Here is a 24,099-nt window from a genome sequence, read left to right as displayed (position 1 = left end):
TTTTCAGAAAATGAAACATATATGAGTTACTTCTCTATTTGTGTTTACAAAGTAATTTTCCTAAAAATGTGTAACAGTGTTTTTCTGAGGGATCTAAAATTTGCTAACAACTCAGAGAAGGCAGTGGCACCCCACTCCAGTACTCTTGCCTGGAAAATCCCATGGACACAGGAGTTCTTACCTGGAGAATCCCAGGGACGGGGGAACCTGGTGGGCTACCGTCTCTGCGGTTGCACAGAGTCGGACACTACTGAAGCGACTTAGCAGCAGCAGCAGAGGCACAAATATATGGCTACTTCCTAGATTTCTGTAAATCAGGGTCTACAGACTTGCAGAGGGCATCCTAGAAGGGAGACGGGGTTTGATCTGATTAGTGTAGGCAGTTCTGTGGTTCTATGGGCATGGCCTTGTATAGACAAGGTCCTTTGTTCAGGTTCAAGGAGATTGGCTCCTCATTGTCTGTATTGGCCATTGTCTATATTTTTTGAGAGATAAAAGAGTTCTTTAGTTTACTTTTTATAGACCTAGAATAAATATCGAGGGCATGAGACTCTACAAGCCATATGCTCTCCAATCAGAAGACATTCATCAACTTGTTGCCAGATGAAATAAAGTAGGTTTTGTTAACAAAAAAGAACGCGTTATAACTGGTCACTACAGGGCTGACCCTACTCAACTTTGCAGATCAAATGGAAAAATAAACAGTCTCTTTTAATATTGTCAACCAAGGGCAAAGGAGAGCAGCAGTAGAGACGATGAGCATGAGGTTTAAAAAACACATTTCTGAGTGTGTAATGTCCTATTACTTTTCCTGAAGCAAAGTCACCTTCAAATGATTTTTTTTTTTCTGGCTAGTATTACAAATAATCTCCTTTCTTTTAGCAGCATACCAAACAACTCAGACAGTACATAAGCAAGTGGGATATGAACAGGCTGTTGGTGTGAGATTAAAATTTGAGTTTGGAGAGCCCAGATGTAGACTATAAAAGGTTGATGAAGAAATTCAGCCAAGCAGATAACATTCAATTTTTTCAAGTGATTATTTATTTTAGGACAGGGATGTTTTCTGGTACACTACCATTTCGAAGAATTTAAGTATTAAAGTATTCTAAGAATAAACTGGGAATATCGAGGCTCTAAGATATCCTTTCTGTTCTAAACATCTTTGAATTCTCTAATAATCAGTCCATAAGGTGAGGGTTTTATAACTGTGCTTTCCATACACTTCAAGTTATGTTATAATAATTTTACAATTATTTAAAAATACGGTAACTAAAAACCAAAGGAACTAAAATAGAGAAAATCCATAAGAGGGCATTTATCCGAGTATATTCTTTGGAACCCATTTCTATGATGATTTTAATAAAAAGTGGCAGGGTCACTTCAATGTAAGAAATGATTCTTTTGGAAATTCAAAAGTTGCACTGGAATACTGTTAGATGAGTTGAACTGTTCTAATGTGAAGAATTTTGTTTCAATTTATCTAATCTAGACCATTTTTGTGACCATGGAATCCTTTACATGAAACTAATCCATAAACAAGGGTTTCCCAGGTGACACAGTGCTAAAGAATCCGCCTACCAATGCAGGAAATGCAAGAGATGGAAGTTTGGTCCCTGAGTCAGGAAGATTCCTGCAGTAGAAAATGGCAACCCAGTCTAGTACTCTTGCCTGGAAAACTCCATGGACAGAAGAGCCTTGCAGCCTACAGCCACAGGGTCACAAAGGGTCAAACACAACCGAGTAACTGAGCATACAGTCTATGGACAAATAGCTTGAAAAATACTCTTAAGCTTATCAAATGATCTCATAGACAGTCACTTATTTGTGCAAACTTGGTGAAAAGAATTATTCACTCTTACTCTTTCTCGTGCCTTTCAAAGAGAAATTTTGATGTATTTACTTGTAAGAGGTGATGCTTAGATCTATTTCACAGTACGCTTTCTTTTCTGCGTTCCAGGTGATGCAACTAACTGCCCAAGTTTGGAAAATATGGACATAGATGAATTCACACTGCTTGGACCCCTGCCTGGCCCCACCCTCCTGGACCGGAATCGATTATCCAGTGCAAGCAGTTGTAAGAGCTGGCTGAGCTCCATGACGATAGACAGTGAGGATGGGTACCAGACCAGTGTGTCTGAAGACTCAAGTCGGGAGGCCTTCAGCCGCCAGACAAGCACAGATGATGAGTGCTTTGTCCCCAGGGAAGGAGATGATTTTCTGAAGAGGTCTTCTTCGAGGAGGAATCGGAGCATTAGTTCTGCCAGCAGTGGGTCCATGTCTCCTTTGTGCGAAGGTAACTTCTCAGGCATGTATGGGACCCTGCCCAGGAAAAGCAGAAGGGGAAGTGTCCGGAAACAGCTGTTGAAATTCATCCCAGGCCTTCACCACGCTGTGGAAGAGGAAGAGAGTCGCTTTTAATGGGTTGTCATGCCCTTTCATATTAGCTTATTTTGTAAATATCTTCAGATTCCTTTAGATCAACTCCACCCGTGGGAAAGTGCGGATGGATTGCAAAACTGACATCTCATTTCATGGCAGTAGTGAACTTTATTTAAGCTTTTGTACCACTGTGTATGCTTTTGCAATCGTTTTTAAACCAGAATGGTTCAAGTTCTAAGCAGGCAGTAGGAAAATTAAATAATAATAAATTACAAAATATAACAAATTAACTCAAGTGCCTGCTCATTTTAATGCTGCCTATGAAGGCAAGGGTAATATTTATTTTCTAGATTAGTCATGTGAAAAGTTGGGAACTTTTTAGAATCAAGTGTAAATAAGAATGTGACAGAATGTAATTATTTGGAATACCTTCTGTAGATTAATTGGTAGGTTACAAAACTTATATTTGCTTAAGCTCAGTAGACTATGGGGAGGCTTAATTAATAGGCAGTTTTGAATGTTTCTGTTCAAATTTATGAAAGATTAGAAGCGAAGATGATCGTCAGCCCTTTTTTACATCCACAGTGATAATAAAGCAGGAAGTAGATTTAATAGGAGGATTTAAGGTTTATAAAATCCATTGAAAGATGTTTTCTAAGATGGGTACTAAAGAAGACTATAATAAGGTCTTTTATATTGGTGGCCTAAACAAAATGGATGAGGATGTCTGTCTTACCTGATTCAACTTTTGCTCTTCCTAAACACTGATGACAAGTCTTGAACTCTCAAGATCCTATAGCCTTGTGATGTTTTTTGAACAAATATCTAAAATTTGAAAAGTTAGAGTTAGGAAAAAGATTTTCCTCCTGTGGAATTTTCTTCACATTGCTCCTCACTTTATATTTTCATAGTAGTTCTTGCCGCAGCACTCTCTTGTCTATTAGTTATGTTGGTATCACTTTACTCCTCACCTTTCAATCACAGTTTTATTCAATGTCCATTAAAGTTCATGATTTCTCTGTTCTGGTGATACAGCTGCTCATTACCTATATTCTAGGGTAGATATTCTGGACAATGCAATATACAGACCCTACTGATTGTGAATGCTGTGTGTGCATGTGTGTGTGTGTGTGTGTGTGTATGTGTGAGAGATAGATGACTCTGAGTGCAACTGATACACTTTAATAAACTGAGTAAAGAGTGACTCATTTTGAGAAAAAAAGAGATGAGGGCAAGGAAGCTTGTAGGGTAAGAAATGAATGATAAAATAGGAAAATATTTCTAATGGGACATACTTTCTATTAATTCTTTGAATTCAGGAGTATCCAATGGGCTCTGCATAAGAATCATTCATGTGAAGAGTAGAGATTTCACGGGAACAACGGCAATCTTGTCTGTCATTTACTGAAGGCATAATAGGTGAAAGGTATTGTCCATGTGATTCCAGAAATAAACCTGTAAAGAGACATTAGGCATATAGATAAGGAAGCAGGTATTCAGAGAAGCCCCCATGGTCACTGGAAGGGCTAATCTTGGGAGCCAGTTTTTCCCAGCTCAGCTTACCTGCTTAGTCTCTCTGGATGTTGTCCACCTCTTTGCTGGTTCTGTGTAGTTACCACCACAGGACTACCATTTGCCCCAACCCCAATATTTAAAATGTACAATTGTAGATTGCATGAATAAGGATATTATAAACAGGAGAAAAAACCCTCTTTGGTGAATATGAAGGGAAACATATATAAGGTGACTCTTCTCAGGTCTACAAGCAAGTTTTCAGACATAAGCACATAACTTATAATAACTACATGGTTAGCAATACATTTATTTTCAACAGGGGCTTGCAAATCAATTGTGATTTGACAGATATTGCTTATTTCTCACCACAGACGAGAATTGTCATGTTAAAGATCTGCTTACATGAATGTAGCATTTTCTGTTTGTCCTCTTTCGCCAAGTGCAGGGGCAAAAATACTACATTTATTTTAAGAAAGATGATTTTAAAGTATTCTACGTGAACAATGTTTTAAGAACTACCACAGTTCATCTGGAAAAGCAGACAACATGTCATTTGCTTCTCTGTGGTTTTAAGTGTTAAATATAGTATGATACCATCTTACAGTAAGCATCAGCCCAAAATGGTAGAGGGAAGAAGCCTGGCATGTTGCACTGTCGCCTGTGAGAAGAAGCGTGAGAGTCGAGTTAGATATGTTCTGGAAAAAAAAGTTAAGCATTTTTTAACCAAAGTACAGGAAGGAAGGGTATCTCATGTTTTGTGTGTTCACAAGTTGTAAGAAACCTGATGTTGAGTGGAAATGTGGGTAAATTTCTCATAGCATAGTTTTTCAACCTGAGTCTGACCTCAGTGAGGCTTTAGAAGATGTCATTTCTCAAATTTTCTGGTGCGCAATGACCGCAGTGACTTACTTGGATATAATTTACTGGGAAAAGAAAAGTGAAGAATTTTTTCTTAACCCTAAAGTTGTCAAATATGTAATATTGGTGAATTTGTTAATTGAAAATTTGTTATGAAAATTCATTTTTCTAATATGGCTTTGATTGATAAATCAAATTTGAATCAAACCTATTAGGAATCACTCTTGTCATGTGACTATAGGAACACCACCATGTCAAACAGGTTGGAACTATATTTTTTTGAAATGACTTTTATTTATCATTTCTACTTTTTAATGCTTTTCCATCTTAGTGCATGATATAAACAATATTAAAAATCCTAGTCTGAATTGAAGATCACACTTGGAAACTGCTTGTGTATACTAATCATAAAGTATAAATATTTGTGGATGTATACAATCTAAGCATAGTAAATAACACATAACAACTATACTATACTTTGGATCACGAAATTATTGGTGCTTTATATCCTATTCCTTACATAACTATGAGCAATAAAATAAAATTTTGACACCTTTCTGAAATAAAGAATGCTACTTTTCAATGACAGAACTTTCTGCTGTCTCTCTCTGTCTTTACTTACTTTAAATGAAATGGAATTTGAAAAACCTAGAGTGACCCATTAACACCTACCTCTTTGAGCTTCTTAAAATATATTACCTATTTAATTGAGGCTTTGCACTTGTATTAGCTTTCTGTTGCTTGACAAATTGCTGCAAACATAGAGGTTTAAAGCATATTTATTATCTCAAAGGTTTGTGGGTCAAGAGTATGGGCAATGTTTAGCTGGGTATCCTTGAAACGAAGCAGGACCCTGTGGTCCTTGACCTCCAATCCCACAACATCCTCTGCCTGCTTTTGCCTGTGGAAAACTTCAGTCAAAGAATAAGTTTAATCAGAGAAATGAAAATGTAGAAACAAAGGAAAACAGTCAAAGGAGAGCAAATAATAATAATGTAGTCATTAAACATAGTTAAGGACCTTTATTTCCTTCTCTAGGATTATAGATAATATTCTGAACCATATCCCAGAAGCTGTCTTATAGATACTAAAACACCAGGTGAAAAAATTAACTACATGATGACCAGACTATACCAATGACATAAGCTGCCACAATTCCAAGAATGTGCCTCAAAGAAATGGGAAGAAACAGACCCTGGAACTGAAAATTAACTGTACCTGAATCAACCAAGTTGACATTGATTAGACCACTGATGATCAGTTTGAAGATGACTGTCAAAGATGACTGTGCTGTTTCTCTATGTAACCTCATTTATGTCTCTAAAAACTCTTGCCCCTCTGGTTGTGTGTGTGTGTGTGTGGGTCTGCCAGTTGTCAGGGAGTACAGCCTTTGGACAGATGTCTGCCTACCACCCCTCTAGTTGCTGAAATATGAAATAATGCAAGCTTTCCTTTCCATCACACTGGCCTGTTTATTGGCTTTTGAACTGTGGTCATCCAGACACCACACTCTTTGTAACATCCTCAGAGTTTCACAGAGCAGCAATCATGATGTCACCCAGGACTGAGTTCTTATCTACAGGGTTGACTGGGGAAGGATTTCCTATCACAATTCCTCAGGATTGTTGTCAGAAGCATTCCTTATAGCCATGGTTTCATGGCAACTTGCTTATCAAAGTCCAACAAGAGAGAGAAAGAGATACTACAAGCATGAGTTGCTCAATCATGTCCAACTCTTTGTGACCCCATGGACTGTAGCCTGCTAGGCCCTTCTGTCCATCAAATTCTCCAGGCAAGATAATGGAGGGGGTAGCCATTCCCTTCTCCAGAAGATTTTCCCCAACTCAGGGATTGAACCTGAGTCTCCCACATTGCAGGCAGATTCTTTACCATCTGAGCCACGAGGGAAGTGAGATAATGCAAATGTAACCAGACTGACATCCCAGTACCTTTGCCATAGAACAGAACATAATCACAAGAGTGATATCCTATCAACTGTGCCATCTATTTGTTAGCTACAAGTCACAGGACCTATCCACACTCACAAAGCTGGGCTTACACAAAGGCATGAACATCAGGAGGAGGGGATTGGGAGCTACCTTAGAAACTATTCACAACACTATTCAAGGAGTTCCCAAATTGATAATTTAAGACACTGAGTCTTCTCTAAACTTCTTTGAGCAAAAAGAAAGCGTGAATGTCACAATTTTTAATTTTTACATAAAGAAATGTTAAGATTAATGATTTTTTAAATTAAAGAAATTGGCCAAGATTGTATAACCAGCCAAAAAGCTGAGGAGGAAACTATATCCAGCTCTGTTACAGACATCCCAGCTTTGTTCCCCAGCTGCATGAAATGACAGAAGATTTTAAAAGAATGTTAAAGAGTGAACCAGTTACTTGCTTCTAAATTCTGCTCAGGGAATCTGAATGTATTTAAGTGAATTCACTGATCGATACACTGGACTTTATCAAGTCTATGTGGGTACATCTTTGTGAGCAGATGAAAGGAATTCCACAGAAAAACAAAATTTTCATAATCAAAACTATAAAACTCAAAACAATATGATTAACTATGAGCAAATTGTCAGGTGATCTTGCAAATAACACATTTATTAGAACTTGGGAAAATAAGACAGTTTGAAGAATAAAAAGCATGTATATCTTAGGAATAGAGGATAAGCCCCACAACTTGATAAAGAACATCTATAAAAAACCCTACAGCTAACTAATATTATGACATGAGAAACTGGATGCTTTCTCCCTAAGATGAGGTACAAACAAAGAATATCCCCTCACCACTTCTATTTATCACTATACTGAAAATACTAATTAGTTCACTAAGACAAGGAAAGGAAATAAAAGATACAAATTGGGAAAGAAGATGTGAAATTTCCTTTATTTTCAGATAATATGATTGTCAATGTGAAAAATCCCCCCAAATCAACAGCAAACATTCTGAAACTAATAAGTGAGTATAGCAAGGTTATAGGACACAAATCACTATACAAAAATATGGTAACTGGTTTCCTGTATATAAGAAATGGACAACTAAGATTTCAAACTCACCCATCAATACTGTTCACAATAGTACCAAAAAAAATGAAACACTTCGGTATAAACTTGACAAAATATGTACAGATCTATACAGATCTATTTATATCTCAATGCTGATGAAATAAATCCAAGAAAATCTAAATAGATATTCTGTGTTCATGGGTTGAAAGACTCAATAGTGTTGATATTAGTTCTTCCTAACTCAACTATAGATTCACTGACATCCCAATCAACATTCCTGCAAGCTATTTTGTAATCATTGAGAAACAGATTCTAAAATTTCTATGAAAAAGCAAAAGATAAAATAGCCAAGATAACACCAAAGAAGAAGTATAAGAAGGAGGAGGAGGAAGAGAAGAAGATGAAAATTACAGGAATCACAATACACAATTTCTAGATGCCCTATAAATCTATAATGATTGCGACAACTCGGTTTTGGCAAAGGAATAATCTTGTAGATCAATGAAACAGATTAAAGTACCCAGATATAGACCTGCACAAATATAGTCACTGATCTTTGACAAAGAAGTAAATGTAGTTTCATGGAGAAAGGACAGTATTTTTAAAAATGGTTCTTGAACAATTGGACATCCATATGCAAGACTTTACACATTTCATGAAATTAACTTAAATGAATCATAGACCTAGATGCAGAACATAAAAGTATAACATTTCTGGATGATGACATAGGAGAACATCTAGGTAACCTTGGGTTCGATGATAACTTTTTACATACACCAAAAAGGTGATTTGTAAAAGCAAAAACAGATATATTGGATTTTATTAAAATTAAATACTTCCACTTTAGGAAAGATACTGTTAAAAGAATAAAAAGAAAAATCTTACACTGGGAGAAAATATTTGCAAAACACATATTTGAAAAAGAACTTGCATCCAAAATATAAAAAGAACTTTTAAAATTCAAAAATAAGAATGCAAACAACCCAATTAAAGCATGTTCAAAAGATGTGAGCAAGCACATCTCCAAAGATGGTATGTAGGTGGCAAATAAGTGCATTAAAAGAGCTCAATATCATTTGTCATTTGGGATTTACAAATTAAATCCCAAGTAGTAACAAGATACTACTCCATGGGTGTTAGGATGACTAAAATCCAGATAAATGACAATATAAATTGCTGGCAAGGATGCAGGCTAACAGGAATATTCCTTCATTGCTGATGGGAATGCAAACTAGCATAGTGCTTTGGAAGACAGTTTGGCGGTATTTTTACAAAGCTAAACATAATTTTACCGTATGATCTAGCATTTGCACTTTTAGGTACAGACATACCTTGCTTAATTGCACTATATTTTGTTACACTTCTCCGATATTGTTTTTTTTTTTTTTAATTTTTACAAATTGAAGGTCTTTAAAAAAATTGAAGGCAACCCCACATTAAGCAAGTCTATCAGCAAACTGCATTTGCTCACTTCATGTTTCGGTGTCACATTTTGTGAATTCTTGCAATATTTAAATGTTGTTCCTTACTATTATATTTTATATTTGTTATGATGATCTGTGATCAGTGATCTTTGCTGTTATTACTGTAGTTGTTTTGAGATGCCACAAACTGTGTTCATATAAGATGGCAAACTTAACTGATAAATGTTATGTGTATTCTGATTGTTCCACCAACCGTTTCCCCATCTCTCCCCATTGCCTCAGGCCTCCTTATTCTCTGAGATACCCAGTATTGAAATTAGGCCAGAGAATAACTCCACAATGGGCTTCTAAGTGTTCACATGAAAGGAAGAGTCACACACCTTCTCCTTTAAATCAAAAGCTAGAAATGATAGAGCTTTGTGAGGAAGCCATACTGAAAGTTGAGATAGGTCAAAAGTTAGGAACTTTTCCTGAAGTTAGCCAAGTTGTGAATGCAAAGGAAAAAAAAATTCTGAAGAAAATTAAAGGTACTACTAGAATGAACACATGAATAAGAGAGTGAAGCAGTGTTATTGATGATATGGGAAAAGTTTGAGTGGTCTGGATAGCTCAGACTAGCCACAGTATTTCATTAAGCCAAAGCCTAATCCAGAGCATTCATTAATTCTATGAAGGCCAAGAGATGTAGGAAGCTGCAGAAGAAACCTTTGAAGGTAGTAGAAGTTGGTTTCTGAAGTTTTAGGAAAGAAGTCATCTCTGTAACATCAAAGTGCAAGGTGAAGAAGCAATGCTGATGCAGAAGCTGCAGCAAGTTATTCAGAAGATCTAGCTAAGATCATTAATGAAGGTGATAACACTAACCAATAGATTTTCCATATAGATGATCAGCTTTATTGGAAGAAGATTCCATCTAGGATTTTCATAGCTAGAGAGGAGAAGCCAATGCCTGACTTCAAAGCTTCAAATGACAGACTGACTCTCTTGTTAGAGGCTCATGCAGCAACTGACTTTAAGCTGAAACCATTCTGAAAATCCTAGAGCCCTTCAGAAGTATGTTAAACTACTTTGCCTGTGCTCTATCAATGGAAAAATACAGAGCTTACATGACAGAACATCTGCTTACAACATGGCTTACTAACTACTTTAAACTCACTGTTAAGACCTACTGTTCAGAAAAAAAAAAGATTTCTTTCAGAACATTACTGCTCATTGACAATGTGTGTGATAACCCAAGAGCTCTGTTGGAGATATCCAATGAGATTCATGCTGTTTTCATGCCTGCTAACACAACCTTCATGGTGCAGCTCATGGATCAAGGAATAATTTTGAATTCTAAGTCTTATTACTTAAGAAATACATTTTGTAAGGTTGTAGCTGCCATAGATAGTGATTCTTCTAATGGGCCTGGGCAAAGAAACTTCAGGAAAACATTTGCCGTTCTAAATGCCATTAAGAACAACTATGATACATGGGAAGAGGCCAAAATATGAACATTAGCAAGAGTTTGGAAGAAGGTAATTCCACCCCTTGTAGGTGATTTTGAGGGGTTCAAAACTTCAGTAGAGGAGATAGCTGTAGATTTGGTGGAAATAGCAAGAAAATCTGAAGTAGAAATGGAGCCTAAAGATGTGTCTGTAATGCTGCAATCTCATGATAAAATTTTAATTGACAAGGAGTTACTTCTTAGAGATAAGCAAAGAAAGTGATTTATTGAGGTGGAATCTACTCCTGGTCATGATGCTGTGAAGATTGTTGAAATGACCACAAATAATTTAGAATATTACATGAACTTATTTGATAAAGCAGCAGTAGGGCTTGAAAGGACTGATTCCAATTATGAAAGAAGTTCTACTATCGGTAGAATGCTATCAGATAGCATTGCATATGATAGAGAAATCATTCCCAAAAGGAAGAGCCAATCAATGTGTAAACTTTATTTTTGTCTTATTTTTAAAAATTCTACAGCCATCCTAACTTTCGACAATCCCCACCATGATCAGTCAGCAGCCATCAACATCAAGGCAAGACACCCCACCTACAAAAGCATTACAACACACTGAAGGTACAGATGATGGCTAGCATTTTTTAGCAATAAAGTATTTTTAAGTTAAGGTATATACATTGGTGGGTATTTTTAATCCTTTTTTTTTTTTTTTTTTTTTTTTTTACTAATTAGCTTATTTGTTTATTTTTGGTTGTACTGGGCCTTTGCTGCTTCATGCGGGCTTTCTCTAGTTGAGGCGATCTGGGGCCAGCCTTCATTCCAGCGCATGGGCTTCTCATTATGGTGACTTCTCTTATTGTAGAGCATGGGCTCTAAGTGCGTGGGCTTCAGAGATTACAGCATGTGGACTCAGTTCTGCGGCATGTAAAATCTTCCCTGACCAGGGAATCAAACCTGTGTCCCCTACATTGGCAGGCATATTCTTCTCCACTGTACCACCAGGGAAGTCCCATTGGCCATTGTTTTAAATAATGATATTGCACAATTAATAGGCAGCATATAGTTTAAATATAACTTTTATATGGACTGGGGAACCAAAACTTCATGTAACTCTATTTATTGTGCTGTTTACTTTATTAGGGCTTCCCAAATGGTGCTAGTGGTAAAGAACACGCCTACCAATGCAGGAGACATCAGAGTCGCAGGTTCAATCCCTGGGTCGGGAAGATCCCCTGGAGAAGGAAATGGCTACCCACTCCAGTATTCTTGCCCGGAGAATCCCTTGGATGCAGAAGCCTGGCAGGCTGCAGTCCATAGGGTTGCAAAGAGTCAGACACAACTGAAGTGACTTAGCATGTACACATTTACTTTATTTCAGAGTCTGGAACTGAACCTGCAGCATCTCCTAAGTATGCCTATATTGAGGGCTTTTAGGGTACTCAGACAGTATGAATCTGCCTGCAGAGCGGCAGTCCTAGGTTCAATCCCTGGGTCAGGAAGATCCCCTGGAGAAGGCAACCCGCCCCTGTTTTCTGGCCCTGGTAGAGGAGCCTGGCAGGCTACAGTCCATGAAGTTGTAAACAGCTGGACACGACTGAGCGACTAACACTTTCACTTTTTTCATGCTTATATTTACCTGATTGACTTGAAAACTTATGTCCTCACAAAAAAAAAAAAAACAAAAACAAAAACAAATATTTGTGGCAGTTTTGTTCTCAATCACAGAAAAAAATTGGAATGATCTGAAGTGTCCTTTAATAGGTTAATGGATTAAAAAAACAGTGGAATATTATTCAACTGTTGTAAAAATGAGCTGTCAAGCCAGGAAAAGTCTTGATGAACCTTAAATACATGTTGATTAGTGAAAGAAGCTAGTCTGAAAGGGTTACATACTGTATAGTTCCACTTATATGACATGCTGGAAGAGACAATACTGTAGTGATTGTGAAAAAATCAGTGGTTTGCAGGGGTTTGGGGGGGTGGTGTGGGGTGTTTGGGTATGTGGAGAAGGTTGAATAGATGGAGCACCCATGAGTTTTATAGCATTCTCTTAGTCTACCTGGGCTATCAAAATAAAATACCACAGACTAGGTGGTGAAACAACAGATATCTATTTTTTATCTATTATTTCCCAGATATCTATATTTTTCTCATAGTTCTAGAGGCTGACTGCCTAGCAGAGCCTTGGGGTAGGCAAGCTGTCTGATGACCAAGCCACTTGCAAGCCAAGAAAAGAGCTCTAACCAAAAACTGAACCCTCCCCAAATTGATCTTGGACTAGATCTGGAACCAGCTTCCAGAACAAAGAGAAAAATTTCTGTTGTGTATGCTACCCAGTCTGTGGAATTTTGTTGTGGGAGCTGAGCAGACTAAGAAGAGCAAACAACTCTGTATGACATTATAATTACGAATATATGACACTATGCATTTGTCAATACCCATAGGATTTTCAGCACAAAGAATGACTCAATGTATGCAAATTATTAAAACCCACTTAGAAGTTGGGGGATCCCAGAATTGAATACAGAATGTGACAAGTCAATCTAACTGTATTAATAATGTAGGAAACAACTTAAGAAAGTGGAAGAAAAAGAAGCTGACCCAAGTAACTTTGGAAATGACTTAAGTCTATAATATTAAAGGCTAGAAAAAAATGACACATAAACATTATACTCTAACTGAAACAGTTGTTTCCCATGGGAGTGATATAGTTAAACATTCTGACACTGGTATACATGTATATTGTAATTAAACTATTAATAAATAAATGGCTGATTATGGGAACCAGGCTTTTCACTGTTAGAGTGAAAATTTACAGATAAACAACAGAAGAGCCTAGAATGATTCATATGGAAAAGGTAACTAGAGTTGGAGACATCAGAATTTACCTACTATAATATCAATATAGATAAAGATGATTATACAGAGAAATACTTATAGATATGTTATATACATGGGTTAATATACACATATATAGTAACTTGCTCTGTCAGCTGAGAGGGCCTAGAAACAAAGATATCCTGGTAGCAATGAGCACACCTAAGATCTTGGTTTCTAATACTATCCTCCAATAAAAGAAAACAGCATTCCCTGGAAAAATAACTGATTCTAGGATTGGCACAAGAAATGTACAAAAAGATTCTCAAGTGTTTTATAGTGCTAGAAAATAAGGAAGTATTAAAGAAAAAGAATAAAATCTCAGAGTGATGGGAATGTATCGGAGTCACAGAAACCAAATGAATAAGCTTCCAGTGGCCAAATATGGAACACTTTGAGCAACAGAATAAAAGAATAGTAGATTGTAGCCCCAAACAAAATAAATATCCTTGCATGAGTCCATCCATACTGATATAAATAGATGACTGAATAAATAATAAATGGCGTAAAGAGGCAGATCTCCTGTGTGAGAGGATTCCCATGTAATTAATGTACTATACTTTCAAGGAAGTGGAGCAGAAGTCTTATTTCTTAAGCATGGTGACTTTCTTCCAAAGAGTAGAATGTAGAAAGGGGAGGAAAAAAAGTAACTCTACATAGAGATACTCGACAAACAGTATTTCAATCAGATGCTCAAGATCAGCATCAGTAATGACGGGACATTTTGATATTATGCACACTTGATATGACATAGTGCAAATGGCACTTCATCTCTGTGTTCTTCCTCCCCTAAGTCTTTACCCTGAGTCTAATAACAAGAAAAACATTAAAAAAAAAACATAGTTAAAAGACATTCTACAAAATGCCAACTGGTACTTCTTAAAACTGTTAAGGTTATCAAAACAAGCAAAGTCTGAGAAACTGTCATAGCCAAGAGTAGCCTATGTAGATATGATGAATAAATATAATGTGATATCCAAATAGCATCCTGGAACAGAAAAGGCCATTAGGTAAAGAAATTCTGAATAAAGTATGGACATTAGTTAATGTCCATTAAATTCATCTATGTAGTTAATATAATAATATATTAATATTGGTTTCTTAAATATAAGAAATGTACCATACTAATGTACGATGTCAGTAAGAGGGGAAACTGGGTGCAAGGTATAGAGGAACCCTGTATACAATCTTCACAATTTTTCTGTAGATATAAAATTGTTCTAAAAATAAAGTTTATTAAATATAAGGATTTTGAAATTGATTGAAGAGAATAAAAAGAATAAAAATCATCTTGGAATAAAATAGCAACATTAATTGGGAAGATATAAATAAATATAAGCACATTTCATCTCTAAAAATATGCCACTGAAATTAAATCTTCACCATGGATGGAACAGCATATCACACATAGAAACAGAGAGAATTTATGAACTGAATGATAGAGGAAATTGCATTAATATATATAGAGAGATAAAGAGATTGAAAGTATCAAAGACAGGTTAAAGCCAAGCCAAAGAGAATGAAAAACTCCAATATACATCTAATGGATATTTGGAAAGATGAAATAGAGAAAATGAGAGGGGGGCAATATTTGAAGATCTGACTGAGAATATAGCAGAATTGGTAAACACCCAAGAACAACTCGAGGGGAGTAAATAAAAATAAACCCATTGTCACACATTAGAGTAGAGCCATGGAACACTTAAGCCAATGAGAAAAAATTTAAAAAGCAACCAAAGAGAAAAGACAAAACACAAGAAACAATAATGATGCTGACACAATCAAATTTCTCCATCTGTAGCAGGGAGGAGACCTACCTACAAATTCTGATGGTAAAGAATGCCACTTCATGATATCTTTTGTGAGATTTTCCATTAGCCTTTCCTAGGTGCACAACTTAACTTACAAGGATGGCATGTGCACTTTTCCTTTTTTCTTATATATCTGCAGATACTAGATTAAGAAAATATTTATTAAAGAGACAAGACTTTGGGTAGAGTTCTGTTAGAAGACACATATTTATATCATAGAATGATACTTTTTTTTTTTTTTTTAACCACAGCATGCGGCACGCGGGATCTTTGTTCTCCAACCAGGGAAGTGTGGAGCCCCCTGCAGTGAAAGTGTGGAGTTACAGCCAGTGGACCACCAGGGAATTCCTCATGATAAATTCCAAGGTAAAGATAAAGCCTCTTGATGAAAGTGAAAGTGGAGAGTGAAAAAGTTGGCTTAAAGCTCAACATTCAGAAAACGAAGATCATGGCATCTGGTCCCATCACTTCACGGGAAATAGATGGGGAAACAGTGGACACAGTGTCAGACTTTATCTTTTGGGGCTCCAAAATCACTGCAGATGGTGATTGCAGCCAAGAAATTAAAAGACGCTTACTCCTTGGAAGAAAACTTATGACCAACCTAGATAGCATGTTCAAAAGCAGAGACATTACTTTGCCGACTAAGGTCCGTCTAGTCAAGGCTATGGTTTTTCCTGTGGTCATGTATGGATGTGAGAGTTGGACTGTGAAGAAGGCTGAGCGTCGGAGAATTGATGCTTTTGAACTGTGGTGTTGGAGAAGACTTTTGAGAGTTCCTTGGACTGCAAGGAGATCCAACCAGTCCATTCTGAAGGAGATCAGCCCTGTGATTTCTTTGGAAGGAATGATGCTTAAAGCTGAAACTCCAGTACTTTGGCCACCTCATGCGAAGAGTTGACTCATTGGAAAAGACTGTGATGCTGGGAGGGATTGGGGGCAGGAGGAGAAGGGGACGACAGAGGATGAGATGGCTGGATGGCATCATGGACTCGATGGACGTGAGTCTGAGTGAACTCCAGGAGTTGGTGATGGACAGGGAGGCCTGGCGTGCTGCGATTCACGGGGTCGCAAAGAGTTGGACACGACTGAGTGACTGAACTGAAAGATATGTAATGTACTTTAAGAACTTATACTAGGGCTACTAAACTCAGACTGGAGTTAGAAATGTGATTATTATTTTTCACAAATCCTTCAGAAGAGGACAACAAAGAGCTTCACTTTTATGATGTTAAGTCAGATGGGTTTCCCAGGTGACAGTAGTGGTAAAGAGCCCGCCTGCCAACCCAGGAGATATGGGAGATGCGGATTCGATCCCTGTGTCAGGAAGATTCCCCTGGAGGAGGGCAGAGCAACCTACTCTACTATCCTTGCCTGGAGAATCCCATGGACAGAGGGCCCTGGAGGGCTACAGTCCATAGGTTTGCAAAAAGTTGGACATAACTGAAGCCATTTAGCGTGCATGAAAGTCAGACATACGAGAAAGGAAACTACAAAGTTTTTCATGTAAGCAAATCACTTGAATTTGAAGTGAGCTCTCCTTTTCACAACAGTGTCAGTTTGGTAATGTTGACATGAGAGCATTCTGCCCAGATCAGAAATTCATTACTGATGAAAGTGTCTGTGCTCAGACTGAAGAGCAGAGAAGGTAGAATGCTACCCACCTTCCTTCTCAATGGCCAACACAAAGTGTCTTCCATTTTTGCCACACTTGTTTCCTACTTGAATCTCTAAGTATCAATGAACCAGTTAAACCAGAGAGGAAATGAGCAGAGGAATAGTTTTTGCACTGTTTGGAGAGTAAAATTCTGTAATTCCCTTGTCCCCAAATGCCCAGAATTAAGTAACTAGGTTGCTACATCTTCAAATCTAATTGACCAAACAATGCAGGTTACTATTATAACTATGCTTCAATATTGTAATCCTACCATTCTTGACCATCCGTAAATAAGTGGATTTTAAATTATTTTTTAAAAATAAAAAATAACAAAATCATAGAAGATGAGCTTGGGCTTGAGTCTGATCCTCGCTAGCTGCACTTGAAGGCACAGTTGCCATTTCCTCACCACAATGTGTGACACTTTTATTTTAGTTTTAAAACTGTAGACATAGCTGCTGATTAAAAACAGGATGTGGGTGAATAGTCATGCATAGGACTTGCTGAACTAGACATGAGCTAAGATAGTGGTTCTGAAACAGCATCATCAGACCAGTGCTGGCTTGCTGCGCAAGAATCAGCTGAGAAACTGTTAGGATGCAGATTCCCAGGCACCAGATCCCACGTAATCTGTCAGATAAGTCTGCACGGGGTATAGGAATCTTCCTTTTAAACAAGCTCCCCAAGAGATTCTCAGACAGATAGTCAAGAAACACTGTTCTAGAAACTTCATATTTGTTTGCCAACTCTGGATGTGTAAAAAAGGTTGGATTTTGAGTTATAAGAAGAGAAGTATACTAAAAATTATGAGAAATACAAAGATTAGTAAAAATGTCTTTAGAAAAAAGCTGAATTTCTCCTATGAATTTCCTGTTTAATTTCCCATCATGGCTGAGTGAAATCTTTACACTTTCCAGCCTCTATTTCTCCCCTTTTTTGTGTGTAACCCTAACCCCTAATTCACTGCAGTGGAAGTCATCTGAAAGGAGTTTCTTTAATTCCTTTCTTCCAACAACTTCTGTCTCTCTTTCACTTTGCCCCTGGTTCAGAGATAAGGTACTGACAGAAGTGAAACAATGTTTTTCCCATCTTTCCCATCTTTTAACTTAACCAGTGATGTCTTCCATCAGGCCTGTACATGTTTGTATTTTTTAAAATTTTTTTCTTATTCTGGTTTTGACCAGTTAGACCTGCTTTTCCAGCATGAAATTAAATAAAATCATATCCCTTCAATATTTAATTTTATGAATCCACAATCTGCTCAGCTTTGAAGGAGGAGACTTTGATTCATGGGTCCTGTTTCACCTTCATTTCTAAATTCCTGGAGAATAATGGGACCTTTCTTACTTGATAGTGCTTCCAAACTTCCTGAAAAAAGAAGTGGAGAATTTGAAATGCCAATAGTGGGCCCAGGTTCTGTTACTGTTGCTTTTGCTACGGTCACAAAACATCATTACTGAAATCCTGCCCTGTAGAGTTCAAAGGACTGACAACATCCCTTGTCCTGAGACTTCAGGATCTTGGTATTTTTTGGAAAGAGGCCAGTCTCGGTAGTTAATGCAGCCAAAAGAATGTGAGTTTCCAAGATTTTGGCTCTCTTAATTTTTATTCATAAGTTGTGTCTGTTTTTAAACTAGATATACATGTTTTTAATTAAAAATATAATTTATATGTACTCTATCTTTTGTCTTCAAGACCCCTTTCTTAATTGGATGGCTGAATTGGAAGGAGCTGTGGTCTAATTTTGCACACTGGAGCAACCCCTCTCTGCGTACCCAGCAAGGTTCTGCTATTAAGCAAACTTACCGTCTGAGACTGCTCCTTTCCCTGTGGTGAAATCTCCTTGTGATCTTTCCCTGTTAGTGGACTTCATTAAGGACAATTTCAATTCATGAAAGGTCTTAGAGAGCTGGCTTTAGAGTCTACAGAGAGGGAACCAGTGTTTCTTTTCTGACTTCTTGATTCTCCTCCAATGATATCCAACTTCACATACCGAAGATGCTTGTTGCTGATGAAAGGTCCTGTTTTTTTATACCTGGTAGGGTAGGTTGTGACTTGTGTTACAACTTGTTCATTAAAGAGCCAAGCTAGTGATTCTTCCCTTATTAACAAAATCATATTCCAAGATGACTTGCTGTCTCCACTTCCAAACTTAGAGAAATTTGTCATAACTTATTTCCCTTAAATATATGTGTATATATACAGATACATGTATATATCTGTGTGTATATATGTATATATACATACATACATATGTATACATCTGTATATATACATCTTCTCTTGACTGATTTCTTCTTGCATCTGTTGCTGTATCTTTTCCCTTCTGTTAACAGCTAATCTTAGAAAAGTGTCATTGACAACCTTCTAAAGAACAAGGCTATGGTTCTTTCAATTAAACTTTATCTTCCTCAACCACTTTGTAACATTTGATACCTGCAGTCAGACTCTTTCCTTTATGAAACACTACTGCCTTCTTGACTATTCCTTTTCTGATTTCTCTTTCAGCAACCTAAGTGAGATATTCCTTAGGTTCTCTACTCTCTATATTCTTTTCTTGGGGTTCTCATCTTCTGTTATAATTTCACATACCACTGATGTGTACCTCAGCAATTTTCCCAGACAGAATTTCTTGCTTTTAATCTAACTGTCTGACCCTATCTTTCCCTGTTTATCCTACATATCCTGTATTTCAGTTATACTGAATGAACAGTGATTTTCTATGATTACAGAGATTAGGGAGAATATACAAATGAGTGATACGGGCTGAATCGCAAATCATTTTGAAGAGACACTCTCTCTAAGTGTCAGGACAGAAGGGAAAGGTAGGTGAGACCCAGGAGATCATGGCCGGGAAGCCAGCTGCTGCTCAGCCCTGCTGAATTGTTTTTCAGACTTCCCTCCCTCCTTCCCTCTTTCTTTCTTTTCTTCCTTCCTTCTTCCCTTCCTCTCTTTCTTTCTTTCTACATGATCTCCTGGTTTCTAAATGTTCAAAATTAAATTTAAAATTTTAGAAGACACATTGCAAACTAACCAGAATATATTTGCCAGCTGTTGGTAGCCTGATGAAAAGCAGTTTGCAACTTCTGGCCTCAACCTAGATTATTGACAAAACTCCCTGCACAATCCATGCTCTAACTCAAGTCTCTGCCTATTCCACTCACCTTACAAAGTTGCTAGATCTATCTTCCAAAGGTTGAAGTGAACTGCAAGTCATTTTCCAGTAAAACATTCTGTTGTTGGTCAAACAAATCATAAACCCTTAGCAGAACTCTAAACGTTCTTCTCAACATGGTCACAATTTTCCTGTCCAGCCTTATTTTCCCTGCTTCTCTGCCTGTGTCTCTGCCTTAGTGACTTTCTCAACAAACATCTGCTTAACTGCCCCACCAGAGTGACTCAAGCTCTCCGTTTCTACCTTCATCCACCTTTGGTATGCTCACGCACCTCTGCTCCTGCTAATGGGGATATGCCATTTAAGGTTTCTTTGTTTTTATTCTCAGCTGGGCTTGTAATTTTAAAGCTGTTGTTGAAAATTGGCTGGACAATATAAAACGTTAGAAGAAAATAGCAAAAATCCAAAATTCTGCAATTAGATTTCTTCACAAGGGTCTTTTAATTTTCCTTTCATTTTAAAGAAGCTAAGACTGAGTATTCTGGATAATGCTTTTACAAGAAGGATAACATTGGAGTGCCAGTTAGTGGATCTATACTGAAAGAAGAGTACATGGCCTTAGGCCAAAATGGCGATGCGTGAATCTATACCTGCATGCATGCATGCAAAGTCATTTCAGTCATGTCTGACTCTTTGTAACCCTAGGGACTGTAGCCCACCGGGTTCCTCTGTCCATGGGATTCTCCAGGCAAGAATACTAGAGTGGGTAGCCACTCCTTTTTCCAGGGGGTCTTTTGGACCTTGGGATTGAAACTGGATATCTTATTTCTTCTGCATTGGCAGATGGCTTCTTTACCACTAGTGCGTTCTGGGAAGCCCCTGTACATGTATGCTGCTACTAAGTTGCTTCAGTCGTGTCCGACTCTGTGCGACCCCATAGATGGCAGCTCACCAGGCTCCCCCCATCCCTGGGATTCTCCAGACAAGAACACTGGAGTGGGTTGCCATTTCCTTCTCCAGTGCATGAAAGTGAAAAGTGAAAATGAAGTCGCTCAGTTGCGTCCAACTCCTAGCGACCCCATGGACTGCAGCCCACCAGGCTCCTCCATCCATGGGATTTTCCAGGCAAGAGTACTGGAGTGGGGTGCCATTGCCTTCTCCATGTACATGTATACTCCAGGTTAAAATAAATGTATGCCATTTCACGATTATCTGCTTTAATAGACTTTTTAGATTGATCAACCACATGTCAAAAGTGCCTCAGATTGTATCTGGTAGTCTGCAACCTCCCTCCCTCCCTCTGAACGGAGAGTTAAAAAGCTGGTTTAAAACTCAACATTCAGAGGAGAGGGAAAGATGGCGGAGGAATAGGACGGCAAGACCACTTTCTCCCTCACAAATTCCTCAAAAGAACATTTCAACGCCGAGCAAACTTCACAAAACAACTTCTGTAGGCTGGCAGAGGACATCAGGCAACCAGAAAAGCAGATCATTGTCTTCAAAAACAGATTTTTAATCTTTGCTCTTAGGTTTTTGTGGTCAATTTTGTACATTTAAAAACCCAAACTTCACTATCCCAGTTTACCTGAGAGCGAGATTACTGGCTTGACCACTCTCTCCTCCTCTGGACTCTCCTTTTTCTCCACCAGGTGGCCTCTGTCTCTTTTCTCCCCCATCTCTCCTCTATCCAACTCTGTGAATCTCTGTGTGTTCCAGACAGTGGAGAACACCTAAGGAACAGGTTACTGGCAGGATTTGTCTCTCTCCTACTCATTCCTCTCTCTGATCCTCCTGGTCACCTCTGTCTACTTCCTCCCTCTCCTCTTCCCCGTATAACTCTGTAAATACCTCTGAGCGGTCCAGACTATAGAGCGCACATAAGGAAGTGACTACTGGCTAGCTTGCTCTCTTCTCTTTTGATCTCACCGCATCTCATTCCAGTTACCTCTAACTACCCCCTCCATCTTCTCTTCTCCTTATAACTCAGTGAACCCCTCTGAGTGTCCCTCAATGTGGAGAAACTTTTCATCTTTAACCTAGATGTTTTATCATCAGTGCTGTATAGATGGAGAAGTCTAGAGGCTACTGTAAAAATAAAACTGAAAATCAGAAGCAGGAGGCTTAAATCCAAAGCCTGAAAACATTAGAGAACTCTTGAATTCAGGGAACATTAAGCAATAGGAGCCCATCTAATGCCTTCATACCTACACCGAAACCAAGTTCCACCTAAGGGCCAACAAATTCCAAAACAAGACATACCACGCAAATTCTCCAGCAACACAGGAACACTCCCCTGAGCTTCAATATACAGGCAGCTCAAAATTATCCCAAAACCTTTGATGTCTCGTAACCCATTACGGGTCACTCCATTGCACTCCAGAGAGAAGAAACCCAGCTCCACCCACCAAAACTCCAACACAAGCCTCCCTAACCAGGAAACCTTGACAAGCCACTGATAGAACCCCACCCAAAGTGAGGAAGCTCCATAATAAAGAGAACTCCACAAATTCCCAGAATATAAAAAGGCCACCCCAAACGCAGCAATATAACCAAGATGAAGAGACAGAGGAATACACAGCAGGTAAAGGAACAGGAGAGTTGCCCACCAAACCAAACAAAAGTGGAAGAAGTAGGGAATCTACCGGAGAAGGAATTCCGAATATTGATAGTGAAAATGATCCAAAATCTTGAAATCAAAATGGAATCACAGATAAATAGGCTAGAGACAAGGATTGAGAAGATGCAAGAAAGGTTTAACAAGGACCTAGAAGAAATAAAAAAGAGTCAAAATATAATGAATAATGCAATAAATGAGATCAGAAACACTCTGGAGGCAACAATTAGTAGAATAACGGAGGCAGAAGATAGGATTAGTGAAATAGAAGATAGAATGGTAGAAATAAATGAATCAGAGAGGAAACAAGAACAACGAATTAAAAGAAATGAGGACAATCTCAGAGACCTCCAGGACAATATGAAACGCTCCAACATTCGAATTATAGGAGTCCCAGAAGAAGAAGACAGAAAGAAAGATCATGAGAAAATCCTTGAGGAGATAATAGTTGAAAACTTCCCTAAAATGGGGAAGGAAATAATCACCCAAGTACAAGAAACACAGAGAGTTCCAAATAGGATAAACCCAAGGCGAAACACCCCAAGACACATATTAATCAAATTAACAAAGATCAAACACAAAGAACAAATATTAAAAGCAGCAAGGGAAAAACAACAAATAACACACAAGGGGATTCCTATTAGGATAACAGCTGATCTTTCAATAGAAACTCTTCAGGCCAGGAGGGAATGGCAAGACATACTTAAAGTGATGAAAGACAATAACCTACAGCCCAGAATACTGTACCCAGCAAGGATCTCATTCAAATACGAAGGAGAAATCAAAAGCTTTACAGACAAGCAAAAGCTGAGAGAATTCAGCACCACCAAACCAGCTCTCCAACAAATTCTAAAGGATATTCTCTAGACAGGAAACACGAAAAGGGTGTATAAACTCGAACCCAAAACAATAAAGTAAATGGTAACGGGATCACACTTATCAATAATTACCTTAAACGTAAATGGGTTGAACGCCCCAACCAAAAGACAGAGACTGGCCGAATGGATACAAAAACAAGACCCCTCTATATGCTGCTTACAAGAGACCCACCTCAAAACAAGGGACACATACAGACTGAAAGTGAAGGGCTGGAAAAAGATATACCACGCAAATAGAGACCAAAAGAAAGCAGGAGTGGCAATACTCATATCCGATAAAATAGACTTTAAAACAAAGGCTGTGAAAAGAGACAAAGAAGGCCACTACATAATGATCAAAGGAACAATCCAAGAAGAAGATATAACAATTATAAATATATATGCCCCCAATATAGGAGCCCCGCAATATGTAAGACAAATGCTAACAAGTATGAAAGGGGAAATCAACAATAACACAATAATAGTGGGAGACTTTAATACCCCACTCACACCTATGGACAGATCAA

The 24,099-nt window shown here is 38.0% G+C and overlaps 1 protein-coding gene and 1 pseudogene across 1 annotated transcript in view; both read left to right on the top strand.

Annotated features, from left to right (window-relative positions):
• Positions 1-5,343, top strand: part of CYTIP (cytohesin 1 interacting protein) — a 30,546-nt gene extending 25,203 nt beyond the window's left edge. Inside the window, exon 8 of the mRNA XM_005676115.3 lies at positions 1,961-5,343. Coding sequence (XP_005676172.1) covers positions 1,961-2,421 — 461 coding nt within the window. The 3' untranslated portion in view covers positions 2,422-5,343. The remainder of the gene's footprint in view (positions 1-1,960) is intronic.
• LOC102169528 lies at positions 9,400-11,276 on the top strand (annotated as a pseudogene).

The sequence above is a fragment of the Capra hircus genome, chromosome 2 (genome assembly GCF_001704415.2).
Source record: "Capra hircus breed San Clemente chromosome 2, ASM170441v1, whole genome shotgun sequence".
Lineage (NCBI taxonomy): Eukaryota > Metazoa > Chordata > Mammalia > Artiodactyla > Bovidae > Capra > Capra hircus.
This window is presented reverse-complemented; position numbering and strand designations above follow the sequence as displayed.